Source organism: Agelaius phoeniceus, chromosome 1 (assembly GCF_051311805.1).
Source record: "Agelaius phoeniceus isolate bAgePho1 chromosome 1, bAgePho1.hap1, whole genome shotgun sequence".
Lineage (NCBI taxonomy): Eukaryota > Metazoa > Chordata > Aves > Passeriformes > Icteridae > Agelaius > Agelaius phoeniceus.
This window is the reverse complement of record NC_135265.1, coordinates 93086747-93103600: the sequence shown is the minus strand read 5'-3', so window position 1 is coordinate 93103600 and position 16854 is coordinate 93086747. Positions and strand designations below refer to the sequence as shown.

General features: G+C 37.7%; 1 protein-coding gene across 3 annotated transcripts in view; it reads right to left on the bottom strand.

The window, feature by feature from the left end:
- The window catches only part of TEX10 (testis expressed 10), a 54764-nt gene that overhangs the window by 36146 nt on the left and 1764 nt on the right, over nucleotides 1-16854 (bottom strand). For 2 of the 3 annotated variants that reach the window (XM_077183404.1, XM_054629233.2), the window contains exons 2-7: nucleotides 15569-15757; nucleotides 14270-14973; nucleotides 8088-8331; nucleotides 6149-6261; nucleotides 5035-5273; nucleotides 518-653 (exon numbers count right to left, since the gene is read on the bottom strand). In XM_077183404.1, the coding sequence (XP_077039519.1) occupies nucleotides 518-653; nucleotides 5035-5273; nucleotides 6149-6261; nucleotides 8088-8331; nucleotides 14270-14973; nucleotides 15569-15748 (1616 nt within the window). In that variant the 5' untranslated portion in view covers nucleotides 15749-15757. The remainder of the gene's footprint in view (nucleotides 1-517; nucleotides 654-5034; nucleotides 5274-6148; nucleotides 6262-8087; nucleotides 8332-14269; nucleotides 14974-15568; nucleotides 15758-16854) is intronic. The other variant, XM_054629242.2, reaches the window with a different exon arrangement.

The following is a 16854-nucleotide window of genomic DNA, read 5'->3' as shown; positions in this document are numbered from 1 at the left end:
ATCTAATAGATCCCACGATGAATCAGGAGCCCAGAAGAACAAGAACACTTTCTTAAACCCAGTCTCTCTGGAACCACACCCCCAAAACAACAGAGTATTTTTCTTAAGAAACTAAGTCAGAAAGGCTACACAGCCACTATCAGAACATCAACAGAGGCACTAAGTGACAAGCTCATGACCTCAGGATGAAGTGATGGAAATGCTCCATGTCTACAAGCTGCATGATCTTGATATGTCCACTGACTGCCACACAGTCAGTAACAATAAGCTTGTAGCAGCATACTTCAAGCTAAAATTTAAGTCATTAACATCTATCTAGTACTTATGCTAAGATAGACACTAAGCTGTTAAATCTCCATTTCACAGAGCACACAAACTTTCAAATTCCAGTGACACAGCATCAAAACAGATTCAGAATGAAGTTTTATGACATCTACACATAAATTCAGCACTCTCATTCCCAAAATAAATAGACTATTTTGAAATGAAAAACAATATGCTTTTTTTTTTTTCTTACCTGATTCTTTGTGTCCTCAAATCTTCTTTTTGGTAAACTCTGCTAAAAAATTTCAAAAGCAATGTACGAACTGGAAAGAGCAGATTCCTTTGCTGGTACAGTGTATATACTGCTTTTATCAAGGGTTCCGTTGCTACTGGGAAAAAAAATCGGAAGTAATACTTTTTAATCTTCTGATTTTATACATGCACACACACAGAGAGCTGTGATCTTTATCTACAACTATTTACACTGTAGTCCAGAGGGAAGTACCAAAATGTTTTGAAGTAACTTCTGGACTGACTTCTAAACCATTCAAACAACACTTCTTGTGCAGCTTATGAAAGAAACAAAAAGAAACACAAAAGAATAGAGACAACATGCAAGTGAAAACTTCTGAACCTCCTGAAGACAGGTTGCAAGGTAGCTGAAAAGCAATTAATTCCTGCTTTTCACAGCTATCTTCCAATCCTTTTCCTCTAGTGCAGTAACTTCAGACTAATGTTCTCTTCTGCTCCCCAAAACCTCACTGTCATGGTGCCTTCAGTTCTCTCTGCACTATCCCCTTCTCCCTGCCACACACTCACCAGCTCTCCCTGTCTCTGAACCAGCTGGCTCCAAGTTACACGTGCTAATTAACCAGAAAATAAATACCTCAAGAGGCTGCTGGCAAGACATTGCAAGAACTGCTAACTACCCTGCAACCTTTCCTGCCCTGAAGCTCTCATCAACCATGTGCTATCACCAGACTTAACACAACATTTGAAAGCTTTACCACTGTAACCTAATTGGATAAAATTAGCCAGCAAACACAGAACTTACTGTAATAGACTGAAAAAGAGACCAAACATTTTCTTTGGAAACTAGACTAAATCACTGGATGAAAAAATTAACAAAGCATGGAAATATACCTGAATTCAGAGAAGACAAGCCTGGAAAGAATAGGAAAGCACCTGAAAACTTAAGGAATACATGAAAGGTATGAGACCTGAACTCAGTTTGAGCTTGTGGTCCCAAGGAATTCAATCCAATTAAGGCATACTTAAGTAGCAGAAATCACTTCATTATCTTCCTAAACCAAAGCTGAGAAACATCTGTCTTTTCATCCAGGTACACAAATCAGTCTCAGTAAGTTATGTGTGCAAAACCAGATAAAATACTGTGTTCCACACTGAACAGAGCAACTTCTGCCCACAGAGATCGACAAGAATGCTCCTTCCTAAAAATGATTCTGGATCCAGTCAGGGGCCAGTCTTGGTCTGTAAAACTCTTACTCAACTTCAAGTTACCATACAAGGATTCTACTACAAAAATCACCCGAAATGGCATGGTCACGTGCCAGCATGAAGCAGGAGCCATTTAGAAGTTAAAATCTAACATATTTTTCAACAGAAAAATAAAATCCATTTTAATGTTTCATGTAACTAAGATATTTATTATTAAATTATTTTCAATGCATCAGAAGTATCAGCTTACTCAATTCACATATTCTTCAGGTGAAGATTCACCTCGAACAGCATTTTTTTAACAGAATTAAACTAACAATTACAACTTTATGTAGTTTATAGCTAATTGATAAACTGTTAACAGAAAAAAATATAAAAATAAATAAGTATTCTAAGTGAGTAGAATTTTCACTTCCCTAAAACTTTGTGGCATTTTAAGTAAAAGAGGTCTTACTTATTTGAATTGCTTCATGTGAACTGGAGAAGTTTAAAAATAGAAGCTAAAAGGAACTCTCAAAAAGTAATACTTTAAAAGGCCCACATCATACAGATGTCCAAAACACAGCTGAAGAACTCATGAGGTTCTAAAATAGCTCTGTTTTAACTGGCACATGTCAAGCTTCCTTCTGAAGTGACTGAGTGTGCTCCCTTTCGTTGCATGAGGAAAATTTATCAAAAACACAACCAGCAGGCAAGCTGCTGTTGAAGTCATACCTGAGAAATGCAAAAAAGGAGCAGACCTCCTAACTACAGAGAGGTCCCAAGTTTGATCTTAAGCAATGGAGATAAATCTTCAGACAACACAGCTACAAGCTCTTCTACACATTCACAGAAAAAAAAGGGGATATTTGCATTTCACCCTAGCATAAACCTCTACTCAAAACAGGCAATCCAGAAAAATGGAACCATGCTTGTGCAGGATAATGCACAGGACGTTCCCTATGGTTTTATTTAATCTCTTTTTCATTAGCTCTTTTGGTTTTTCTATGTAAACTTCCCCTCTTTTGATTTCCATTGTGCTCTTAACTTTTTTTTTTTTTACTGCAATGGCTCATTTTTCACTTTGCATTGTCTTCTAAATAACACATACCCTTTCCAGGCTTTAATCTCCATGTCAAATTGTTTTCAACAAATCAAGAGTTATTTTTTTTTCTATGTACCATCTTTTGCAGTCCTGTCTGACACAACGCAGTTCAAAATTTCTAGAGCATTATCAAAAAAACAGTCAAGGACATAATGTTTTTCTTCCACAGAATCACATAAGGATAAGAGTGGGAATATACGACTGAGCTAATTTGACACAGGGTCAGCTAGATCTGGCTGCTCACAACTATGTCCAGATGGCTTCTGAGTATATCCAAGAATGGAGATTCCGCTATCACTATGGGCAACCTGTGCCTTGGTCATCTTTACAGTGAAAAGGGTCCTCCCCATGCTCAGAGAGCATCTCCTGTGCTTTAGTTTGTGCCTGCTGCTTGTCCTGTCACTGGACACCACTGAAAAGAGCCTGGCTCCCTCTTCTTTGCTCCCCTCCTTCAAGTATTTGCACACACTGATGAGATGCTCCCCAAATCTTCTCATCCCCAGTTGACTCAGCTTTTCCTCACAGGTGAGGTGCTCCAGGGTCTTCACCACCTTCACAGCCTTTGCTGGACTCTCACCTGTATGTCCATGCCACTCTTTTACTGGGGAGCCCCAAACTGGACACATTGCTCCAGGAGTGGCCACACCAGTGCAGAATAGAGGGGCAGGATTACCTCCCTCAACCTCCTGTCAACACTCCTAATGCAGCCCAGGACCCCACTGGGCTTCTTTGTCACAAGGGCCCATTGCTGGCTCCACATGGACCCGTGGTCCTTTACTGCCAAGCTGCTTCCACCTGGCTGTCCCCCAGCATGTACAGGTGCATGGGATTGTTCCTCTCCAGGTGCAGGGCTTTGCACTTCTCCTTGTTGAACCATCTTCCTGTTGCTCCAGTATGTCAAGGCTGTATCTCCTCTACAGCTGGTAGATTGGTAGATTAATTACAATCTGACACCTAGTCAGGTTTTTAGTACTGCACAAGGATTATCTTGAAGGGGTGAGATAAACCATCCACATGAACAGACACAGCTTTGTGAGGTAACTAATTTCACACCACACATAAACCATCCACACAAAGAGACACAGCTTTGTGAGGTAACTAATTTCACACTAAACTTCTACAGGATCAGCAGAAAATTATTAAATTATCCACTGTTTGGTGGAAGTTTGGCAAAGTTAAAAAAAAAATCAGTATTTCATTACAAAGAAAGGCCTGAAATATCTAACAGTCTAACAACTTCTTGGAAGTTACTTTCCTGAGTAGCAACTCCTCTGCTTTAGCTCAGGTGGTGCAACAGGCTCTGACTTTGGATTGTTATTTTCCTTTAACATAAAGCTAAATTTGAAGTGCAGATAGGAATGAGTAGTTAGTACCTTTGTCATCAGGGTACATGGGAATAGACAGATTCCCAATTAAAATGGATTTGGCAGGAAATATAACTAACTGCCAAAATGTATTTGAGGGACATTTGACATATTTTCATTCTACAATTCTAACAATTGTATCTGTTGCTAAGGGCTTTTCTTTAAACTACTTGGATGTGGAATTCATTCCTATCACACTGGTAAAACATAAAAGACTGCTGTCACTTTTCTGGTTACTGATAAAGTCCTTTCTTGAAGTTCTATATATCCAAGGTCTCATTCGGAATACAACCAAGTAGCACTTGAAATGAAAGAAAAAAAGCAAGCTAAAATATTAGACTGGTCCTGCAAGACATAACTGGAAATGTTTTCTCTTGGAAAAGAATTCAAATCAAACACCTTGGAAAATACTCAACAGCAGCTTCCATCAAAAGTATCTTGACATTTCACATCACCACAGAACTAAAACAGTCATCTGACAGTAGTTGAGAAAGTCTATCAGCTATGTTAATGACTTTAAATAAGGACTGGTATATTAAAATATCATGCCACTCTACAGCCTAGTAGTTACTTTTTCAATATAAAGCTAATCTTCCATTTATAAGAGTATCTTAAGAAGAAAAACCAGAAAACAGATACAAATATATTTGTACCTTGGATATCAACAGAATGAATCTAAAAGCATTCCAAAAATAAAGTCTCCAATGCTACATGCAAGGGTATTACCATAAAATTCATTTTACTTCTATGACAAAATGCATTTTGGTGTAGCAACTGAGAATGTAAAGTGCAGCATTAAAATGCTAAAACAACTCAAAGCTTTGTCAGTGCATAATTTTGCTTTCCAGAAACTACTCATCTTACCCTTGTTTTGCTGTATTTGCATTAGTCTCCAAGTCACCCCAAGCAATCTGTTCACTTGCTTGCTATTCAGCTTGCTGCCATCCTGAAGAGTGTCTGTCACAAATTTCCTTATCATGTCCAGCCAGCCAGAGTCCGTCTGAAGTGTTGAAGCGCTTGCTAATGAAACCATTATGTCACACAAGGTTAAATTCAGTAAAAGATGGTCGATGTTGTTTGAGGATTTCATACAGTTCCTGTTGCTAAGGGGAGGAGGGGGAGACAACAGAAAGATTTCAAAAAATTATTTTTGAAATAAAAATGGACACCAGCTGATACCCCTAGTAAATACACCCGTGTTCTACATAGAGTGCAAAGGTGCAGAATGATTTCAGAACAACTTTAGCATGAATTTAGTCTCACATCTGGGAGCTGCGAATGGAGACAACTTACTACTAAAATATCGTGTTCCACACTGAACAGAGCAACTTCTGCCCACAGAGACAAACAAGAATGCTCCTTTCTAAAAATGATTCTGGATCCAGTTGCTACTGGTCTGTAGCAAAACAGAATTGGTGCATCTGTTCTGACACATCAAAAGTGAAGAAATGTGTGTTTGGCTTCTGCTCCACTACTGCTTTGCCCTACAAGACAGCCACAGTGTGCCCATCTCCCCTCCAAGTTGTCCTTACCCAGCCCCATAATACAACTAGAGAAGACTATATGGAGGTGAAAAGAATGTTTGAACTATGTTTAATGTAACTCAGCAGTCAGCTGAAGAAAACATGCAGAAATATGAAACCAGTCAGCCTAAAACAATCCCCATTTAGCAATATGAAAATTCCAGATCAAGAGTTGAATAAAATGCTTTTATTTCCCTAAGGCAGCACTTAATTTTCTACTGGATGCTATTCAGACAACTTCCTATACAATACTTTTACAAAGAACAACTAAAATGTCTCAATTTGAAGCAGTGCACCCCTCCTATAACTGCATCTCCACAGATCTTCAAGAAATACATAATATAAGTTTTATTTTCCACCATTAAAAACTAAATATTTGATAAAGCATGTGAGTCACATTGTCCCACTTCTCTTATGAAATTAAAGCTGGTACATGACATTGATTTTACTCTTACCTTTTGCATGGATCTTTCTTTTTGTGCTTTACTGTATCTTGTAAAGAATAAGGAAAATGACGCATGAAGTGGTGCTTGAAATCTACAAGGTAATTCATTCGGAGCCACAGTTCCTGTTAAGGAAAGCAGATGACAGACAGAAAACATAGTAGCAAATTAAATAAATCCAGACAATCATGTCCCAAAATTCATTATTGGAATCAATGAAACTAGGAACTTTAGCTTCTGATTCCAAGTTGTTTATACATCTTCACTTTCAAGTGCTGTGCATGAAGGTCCACAAAACAAGGGAGCATAACAAGATGCTGTAAGTTAAGGTTGAGCAACAACATGTTGCTAACTGAACCACTTTATTTTTTTAGCACATATTTACCTGAATATATGCAATACTAATCTGAGTTATAGATCTGAATGAAGTACTTCTATACCAATTTATCAGGGTTCTTAAAATCAGAGTGGACTTAAAACATATTCCGATACCTCTTTGCAGGTTAGCAGACAGTCACCATTCCACAAAGTGTCCAGCAGAACTCATCACTAAAAAAGCCTGCATTGCTATCAAATTGATCAGGCAGAATAATCTTTTCGATATTTGACCATTAAGAGCAGAGAATGGCCATTAAACTATTTCAAAGATCAATAGCTTTCCACAAAGCATATACAGAGTGGTTATCCACAGTGACTGTAATAGCCACTTCGGCCTGTAAGCCCAAGGGCTATTAAATAAGCAAAGCTTTCATTTTCAAACAGAGCTATTTGAATGCATTTTGTATATAATGGTAACTATAAAGACAAAACAAACCATTAATCTAAAATGAAATTTGCTCCACAAAAAAACAAGTTGTATGAACCTCAGATTTTTTTCTCCCCACAAACAACTTATGGTCATAATCCAACTCTGTGTACCCAAACCACTTTATATCTTGACAGAGGAGTGTGCCATTCACGTGACCAAAATACAGGCACCCTATGGCTAAGGGCAGCAGTTCTCCAGGATCCTTCAGAAAAAGGCTAGGGACAGGAGGCTGCCAGAGGAATTTACCAGGTCAAGTGCCTGCTTTTTGCCCACTTCCAAGAGGGCCTCTAGAAAAGATGAAGAAGAAAAAAGAGGAACAGTGTGCTTTGCTCAGACACACTGAATCCATCTCTCAAAGCTGGGTATGTTTGGTAACTTTGATCTAATGTATCAATTCCACGAATGTTTTCCAGTAATTACCCTATGTGTAGCTTTTTTTTCCTTTAGCAAAGGGACCTACAGTTCTATACACAGGTTAAACCAAGAGCTGTCAAGACATTTCCTCCAACTACTCAATAGCCAAATTTTCCAGTTTGTAAATTTTTTGTAAAAGCAGCAAAAGTTACGAAAAAAAAGCAATTCAGTTATCTAAGTAAAATACAGAGAGAATAAAAAAAACTTCAGAGGATACTTCCTAAAAACCTTTTTGATGCAATGTCTTATGATTCTACCAATCATGACACAGCAACAGATTGTACCAAGCAATTACAGGATCTCAGACCACCATTATCTTCTACCTTTCCAAATATTTAGGGTTTGTTCACTCCCAGCCACCCCCAAGAAATTTTTCAACACACAAAAACAAGAAACAAACAACCCCATTCTACACTTTGTTCCAATTTATATTCTAGAGGTTATCTGGGAGACAAAATGCTCCTCTTCTCCATTACCATTTCCAGTTTCAAACCCTTTGTACTGCAGTCAGGGAGGATTCCTAGAGACTATTTACTGAACTCCTGGCTCAGTTCAACAGATTCTTTTCTACAGTAGAAGGCACTAAAATCCAGATTCAAAATCTACTCAACACCTAGGCTTTTTCTCTCTTAATGAAGTGTCTTCAGTACTTCAAATCACCAAACCACTAGCTTCTAATCAAAAGAAAATGAACTTTCATCATTATGCCATGGATCATTTCTCCCTTACCATTTTGTATGTTTCATCGTGTCGCTTCGTGAGTTTCCACAATAAATGTATTATGCTAAGAACTTGCTGCATGAGCTGCTGAGATTCTGATTCCAAAAGGTTTCCAAGAATGGGAGCTGATTGTGCAGGAGATGCTTCAATCCAGCACTCAATCAATAATGGAATTATTATCTCAATAAAACCTTTTAAGTTTTCAGCCGAGGACAGGCCTTTTTCTGCACTGTCCATTACACTTGTCAGAGACCTAGACAACAAAAGCAAAAGAGCATAAAAAGATAAAGATCACACCTTTCAAGGCAAGATTACAGTAATACCACTTTCCTGATTTCTAAATAATGGGAAAAGTTACTTTTTTAAACACATTAAATATTTGCTGGCTTTCTTGCTAGATATTTCAGTATGGAAAAAAAGGGAGTTCAAACCATCTACAACAAACCTGCTCCCAAGTCTCCCTGCAAGTTTGTGTGCTTCTTTAACAACTTCTTAGATTTCAGTATTTCTTTCCCCATTGTTACACGTAAAGTCTATGAAATGGAGAAATACAATACGCATTATCCTATCACCTTCAACCAATGATAAGGAATTAATTATATTCAGCACAACAAAATAATAAAAAACCCCTTTTAAGCTCATTAAAGCAAAATAATGAAGCTGACTACAAGGTGTTGTCAAATGCATAAGGTTTATTACAGTTAATAACCATCTCCAACTATAATAAACACAATGTTTTTCACATCAAATGTGGAAAAAAGTGTTCCTGTAAAAATATACCTTTGGTTCCCACCTGATGTTTAGCTACTATGCTCTGAAAAGCAACTAAACAGAAAATTATCTGATAATGAAGTTAAAAAAATTTAAAAACTAAGATACAGTTTAAATTAATATATCATCTCCTAGAAATCAAGAAAAGCAACTCTTTTTCTCCCCCTATTCAAAAAACACCTTGTGTCTCTGAAAGGATAATCAGCAGTTATGACCTAACACTGCTACTACACACTACTACAAATTCAAGCAATTTGTATACAATTTGAAAAGAAGATTCTTTAAATGAACTAAAACCCTGGATAAATCCTGTTAATTTTAACGAGTACAGACTCCTTAAAAAAGGCAACAACAGTTTCAATCGATCATTTGTAAAATTGTTTTCCATTGTGATTTTGTTTCCTAATTCATCTTCCTCCTCATCCGAACCCACCCCCTGTTCAATAATAACCAAACTGCCCTAACTCTGTGCCTCTGCCTAGGAGCTCTATCCACACTATTTGCAGCCACATGCGCCCTTACCCAAAATGACATTAAAAAAATCATTGCCTTCTCCACTTCAAGCCAGCTAGGACTAATAATAGTTACAATCAGACTAAACCTACCCGAACTAACTTTCCTTCACATCTCAACTCACGCATTCTTCAAAGCCATGCTCTTCCTGTGCTCAGGCTCCATCATTCACAGCTTAAATGGTGAACAGGACATCCAAAAAATAGGAGGACTCCAAAAAATACTCCCCACAACCACTGCATGCCTCACCATCGGCAACCTCGCCCTAATAGGAACACCATTCCTAGCAGGGAATTCCTATCATAATTCTAATCTCCTAACATACATAAGATTAGCACACTGAACCTCCTGCTAAACTCCCTTTTATTTCAGTGATCATCTCCAAGTCATCTTTCTTAACATATACACTCAAAATAGGAACTGGAAAACTTTCAACAGACCTGCAGAACTTTTGTTGACAAGTATTTTAATTTCGTATTGAAGATGTAAAGCAGTTTTCCTAGTCACTTCTAAATTATCAGATTAGTTTTATCTTCTATTAGTTCTATCCTTCTAGCTACATGTTGTTGCCATCATCTTTAATACAAATCATAATTATTTTATTCTGCCATTTCCCTCTAGTTGATACCACTGTATCAAGAAAATTACCAAACCAAAACCCAGGTATTAATGACGTGGATAAGGAACAGGGAAAAGCAATTAAAACAAAGCGTGAGACAAATACAAACCATTTTTCAATGAAGGCAAGATGGGGGAGAGAAATTAGATCTCCACCACAAAATAAAAGGGATAAGTGGAAACATAACTGATCATAAGAAAAAAAAATTTGCTTTACTTTTACTTACTACAATTATCAAACATGTTAAAATTTATAAAGCTTAGCTTTAACTGCAGCAACCAACATATCAAATAAATATAATGTGGTTTATTTGTTTGTTTGCCTTATTTCCCTTCTGTAGTGCAGGCACTGCAGTAGACACCGGCTTCTTTCAGACTACAAAGAGTTTAAAGTGAGTGGTTCTATCTCAGACTTTTTAACTCTCAGTCATCTCAAATACAGCAGACAAATCCCATCTTTCAGTTACAATCACAATGAATTCTAAAGCCTTTTGATAGCAAGACTATAATCTGATTGAAAAAGTGAGGTTGTCCTGTAAATGCTATGCTGTGACAGGATTATGCTCTCAGATGAGAGTCTGAAATTTCAGTAATTAGCTGGAATAGTTCTGAAGTAGTAGTCTTTAGTAATTTCTTTTCTAAAAACTACTTGATATTACAGCAGAACTCTGGAATTCCAGCAACTTATTTAAGGAACACAAAAATCTCCCAATTAAAAAGTGAATAGCACATGAAACCTGAGGAGCTGGTAATCCACACTGGAAGATTTTTACAGAAGTGTAACACACAACTATTTCAGTACTTTTCTGAAACAAGGAATGGAAAAAGGAAGAATTAGTGCCAAAAGGGGTACTCCTCCCAGCTGCTGAAAGCACTGGGTAAGAATACTTAGCATAGCTTTCATGCACCCCTGCAGAAGAAGCCCCTATCTCTCAAGGTAAGACTCCTCCACACATTCAGAGTTAACAATAAAAGTGTAAAATACATTTTAGGTGCCAGTAAGAGATGATGACAAAGTATAATAGCAATCTGTCCAGCATTTATTTGATTAGTACAGTATCCTTAACAATACAGGTTCACTTGACCTGGGCAGGTTTGATGGCAATTGTGCTGTCACACATCTGCTATCACTACCCTTGAATGGTAGGGTGACTTTTAGAAACACTGCAAAGCATATTACCTTTATATGAGAATGAAATACTATTGAAAGGAGCTACAAGGTATTTGTGTACCCCCTAAGTTGCCATTTGTCTTTAAAATGCCAGTATTTTTATACAGCAGGACCAAACAAACAAAAATTGTGTAAATATCTGCCATTTGACAATAAGAAGACAACAGAAATTCAGCAAAGGGAAGTCAAAGAAAGTATAAAAGAAATAGAAAATAAGGAAATAACTTGCTGGTCTTTAAAGCAGGAAAAGTCTTTGGAAGTTAAGTTTTTATGGCTTGCAGTTTAAGCCAGGTTACTTGTTCTCCTTTTCTGTGTGCACTGCCAAATGCAGCAAACACAGGGCACACCAAGTGAACTGCATTCTCCATTTCTCTTTGATGCACATGTACATATTTATTGGCTATGCTTCATCTTCCATTTCAGTTTCTCAAGTCATTTTTGCTTTTCTCTGCAGCTTCATATTGAACTCTCAGCAGAACCTGAAGCTCAACTGTTTCTCTTCCAGTCAAAATAAAAATAAAAATCACACGCCTTGGTACCACCACATTTGAGTTGTGAAGCCTTTCTGTTTTCCACACCTGAAATGAGTTTGATGCAAAAAGCAGCACAGTCAGCACATAATGCAGAGAATACATTCTAACAATTTTCTAATACACTGCAATTTTTAATTTATACACAGTAGGAAGATCTACCACACAACAGAAGATAACAAAGTCTTAAGATTTGCATCATTGAATCATCCAGCATTCCAAGCTCAGAATCTATCCTTTTTATTACACAGTAATACTGCAAACTGATTCAGAAAATCTCATTCCATTATCACTAGGTTATTATTGATATGTCAGCCCTGTCCAATGAGCTTGCAAGATTAAATAGATACAGGAACTTTAAAAATTTAGTATGCTATTATGCAGTTTGGAAAAACAAAGCTGAAACTTACTTGGAGTATTAGTGACAAGACCACCAATACACATACACACTCTGCAAATAATTACTTATGGTTTGGTCAACTCATTATCCTTAGCTAGTCATAGACTTGACTATTTGACTTTAAACACACACAAACACACACACAGAGTATTGCACCTCTTATTACAACTAATTTCTGTCTTTGCAGTAGTGGCCATACCAGAGGCCTGGGAATGGCCATAAAAGGCAACAACTGGGATTGGAAGTGACAGAATTAAACACCTTGAGATTATTAGAAATTATTTCAGCGGCCAATACAAAAAACCACCACCACAACTCTTCACTATTGGAACTTCACACATAGTCACTAAAACAAGCTGTACCCTTGTGAAAAACAAAAACATCAAAAATATGCACAAATGCAATAAAATGAGAACATTTTAGTACCTTCAGCAGATGATCCTTCCCTCTCTATTCTTCTGTTCTGCTGCCATCAGCTTGCTTTGCCAATCTCGCCTTGGATTCTAGCCACGTTTCCTTCTATTCTTCTGGCTCCTCCTCATGCTTGCAAACATCTTTTTGTGAGTATTTATAACCAGAAGCACATCACGATGTTCCACCAAAATCTAGCTCCTCAGAAAAGCGGAATCCAATTCAGGTGACACCAGATGTAAAGTTTATTTCCCTAGACCTTGGATACAATGCATCTTCAGCTATTACACGGCCTGGTACATCACACACTGCATATCACCCAGGGCACAATACAAGCATCCTCTGACACACAGTGGTCCACAACTGTGTGCTTCTGACTGCAAAGAGGAACTCAATAGGACTGCTCTGGGCTCAGCACTGAACCCTTCCCCTGCCTCAAGGGGGCATCACAGGCCTAGTTGGTGATGTTTAGTTGTGATTTTAGCTGCCAGCTAAAATCTCACCTGCAGCAGATACTGCTGGCCATGACTGAACACTTACGCTGACAACCACTTTTAGGAGAATAAACTGATCTTCTTACTTAGCTTAATATGTTTCCTATACCTACCATAAGTAATATGCTACCTCCAAAGAGGAAGCCTAGGAGAGCAGGAATGGATGTCTCTCCCTGACAGAGATGGAAAACACCTGCCAATTCAGGTCAACCTGTGTATTCAGAGAGAACACCTCTTCTTCTGTCCTTCATTCCTTCAAAGATATAAGATGGACATAGTAATGGAGTAGGCTGTGGGTTTAATCCCCCTTTTTGCCACTGACTTCCTAGATGAATTTGGTAAAACTGCTTTATACCTCTTATTTTGTCTACTCCAGCAGTAAAACAAGGATTGTGGTTTTTCTTCAAACCACCTTGGTATCCATAGGGAACAGAGCTATGTAACAGCTAAACTGCTTCCATTTTTTATATCACCATTCCAGGTCTCCTGCCAGCAGATATGTAACATCCATAGTAATGCATATGAGGATGCCAATGTTCAAATAGCACCAAAAAGTGAGGTGGGAGGTTCACCTCTAGTGGGTGAATCAGAGAGGAATCCAAACAGCTGTTTATTTCTCCCTTAACTTCAGCTCACATCTGTTTACAGTACTACTGAAACCCACACAAACCTTTCTGTGACTAAGCACACTATGCTTCCTTTCATATTCATCAGCATGTCTCAGCTGAGACATCTTTCATCCACTGTGAATATATAAACTGGTGAAGTGATTAAAATATCTAGAATTGGAAACTCAGCAGAACTTCATACCACCAGACACATCCTATCCTGCTGTCCTTTTTAAAAGGAGCTACAGTCAAAGACAACACACTCCTAAGCTTATGATAAGACTCCTGAAGGTAAAAGCACAAAATTTCAGTGAAATTCATTATCACAAACAAGCTTACATTTCACACAAAGAAATTTGCCTACTTGTCCCTAGGTCTGTTAGACATCCTGCAAGAAGTTGTCAGTTTGCATTCCAAAAATATTCCAACAGAGCTGGTAATCCAAAATTATGATTAATAGCACAAAATAAAATCTTTGTAATGGAAAGGTTCTTGATATACACAATACAGTTATCTGCTGAGTATTCCTGTATTTTCAAGCCTCTGCAGTACATTACATATTACACTAAGTGTCCTAAAATATGGCTAAGGGACAATCCCACAAAAAAAAAAATCAAATTTATGATCACACAATTTAATTGGCTTAAATTCCCAAGCTAGTTAACATTTTCTCACCTCAGTCTAAATGATGAGTTGATCTTTGGTCGTAAGCCACCATTTTCAAACAGTTGTATAGGTTGCTGATTATTTGCATGGAGCTTCCAACTAATACATACTGGGGTCCTCACAGAATGAGAGCTGTCCTGTTCTTGAAGCCCTTCATCCTCTGTATCACTGGATCCATCTACCACTGCTTGGAGAAACTTCTTGAGCCTGGTAAGTACATTCAACCTCCACTGCTGAGAAGTTACTCTGCGATTTGGGTTAACAGAGAGCATCCACGAAAGTTTGTCCCTGCTTTTCAGTCTTTTTGAGAGTTGCTGGTGAGAAATAAGCTCTACAAAATTCTTCAACAATATAATGCTGCGGTCTGTAAGAAGAGCTGGGTATGCTTCCAATAAAACGTCCAAGACTTTCAATGAATCTTCCTGAATTCCCTCACTGATATGAGTCATGGCACTAGAGAGATGGGCACTTACCAAAGGAAAAAATGGAGCAATCTGTTCTGCTCTTATTTTTGAAGCCAAGAACTGCAGCAGGTGAACAGCTGCTCCTCTGACACTGGAATCTTTGTCTGTAAACACAGCTGCCACCTCACTTATTATACTGGAAAGGTGTGCATCAATTACAAAGGGATACTGAGACAGGAGTTCTTTGAGTCCGAGAAGTGCATTATGCTTAACCCCAGGGCTATAGTGATGCATCTGTGAGAGCAGATCCTATAAGGAAACAAATATATACACTTGCCATCATTATTATTTTAACTTTCAAATTTCCCCCATGTATTTTTTGCACATTTTTCCTAAACACTTAAAAATACAGAATATTCGTATGATGTACTGCTGTTCATAATAGCAAAATGGGTTTAGAACAAACATGGTATGCATTTTATAGCACAACAATTAACAAATTGTTAATCAGAATTCAGTGATAGGAAAAACAAGATATAATGACTTGTCCTTAGGTCTCATTCTTAAGTTTATGCACAACCCCACTGACTCAACAGAGTGATGACCAAAGGAAAGTCCTCTCACTCTTGTTCTCAAAAGCAGAACTACAAAACCTCAGCCTGAATAGCTTTCCTCCGTTTAAGCACAGAGCTGTAAGAGACAGAAGAGGACACAAAGAAAGTAAAACAAATCCAACCCCCAGAGAAATACAAGATTGTTTAAAAACGAGGGTGCATTCAGATAGCCCGCTGCATTTATTTACTTTTTTTATAAATGTTTTTTTCCCAAATTGCAGTAAACATAGTCAACCTAGACAAAAGGCAAGCAATTTTCTGTCATTTCAGAATGTAATATCACAGCATACCTTTATGTTAAGTTTTCTATTTTGTGTAGGAAGCACTCCATCTTCTTTAAGCTGCTCAGGAATTTGTATGGCCTTTGTTTTGAAGGTAGTATCAGTTGCATTCTCTAGCTTAGGCTTTTTTTTCCCAACTTTGAATTTCACTTTCTGGAAATCCTCCTGACGTTTCCTTTTTTTAGTCATCCTGATTCTCTGCAAAAAGAGAATTTAATCGATTAAATACAAAAGTAGTTTTTTCCACCAAAGAGCAGCAACCTCCTAACAACAGCTACTGTTTTCATTCTTTTGTCTATGCATAAACGAGTGTCCACTCCTGAGACAAGATGCTAGACTAAACAGACATGCAGACTGATTCCATGCAGCTGCTCTTCCAGTGTCCAGAAAACATTCTGCTGCTCCTTTGGCCGTCTTTGCTTTGAGAACTACTTTATCATCAAGCATCCAGATATCTGCGTCTGCCACTGCTTCACCAAGAGTTAAGTTGCTGATTTGGTTTTGTTTTCAAAAGTTCCTGCCAACAAAGCGACTTTTTACATACTTAGTTCTTGTCAAGCCAAGGAGCTCAGTGAACTGTTCCCTTTCAATTGCACATTGCTCACCAAGTCCATCACTAGCAGCACGCAGCCTGCACATGGGCAATCACAGGTTTAAACAGGCCTTCACCAATAAAAGGACACAAAACACCTAAGGAAACTTACACTGAAAATACCAGTCTGTGCATTTAAATATAACTAGAAGTAGGGGGAAAGAAGAAGTCAAATGGGCAACTACAGACTAAAATAAAAAAGGAAAACAGAAATTTTTAATAAGGCATAAGAAATGAGATATCTGAGCCACTGTACCTGTAAGCTGTACAAACATACTGGAATAGAGGCAAAATAACCAAAACAAATTAAAACTCCCATAAGTCTCTAAATAGCTTTTTGGGTTTGTTCTATCTGTTTTGATCCTGAAGTACATATCTACCAAGTTAAAAAAAAAAAATGAACGCACTGAAAAGACACCAACAAACACTACACCACAGATTTATTTAATCCTCTCACAAAAACCTCAAACAAACCACCATCCACTTTCCCCACAAAAAAAAAACCTGAATCAAGAAAAACCCAAGCCAAAAACTCCAACAATACAACTGACTAAACCCAGAAATTTCTAAATAACATATCCAAACAATGATTCTCTTCTGGTGGATGTGATAATCATTCCTACAGCTGATTTTCCCAATGGACTTCAAGCTGAAATTTGTGCTGTAGTAGAGTATTTCATAAATACATCAACAGGAAAATCAT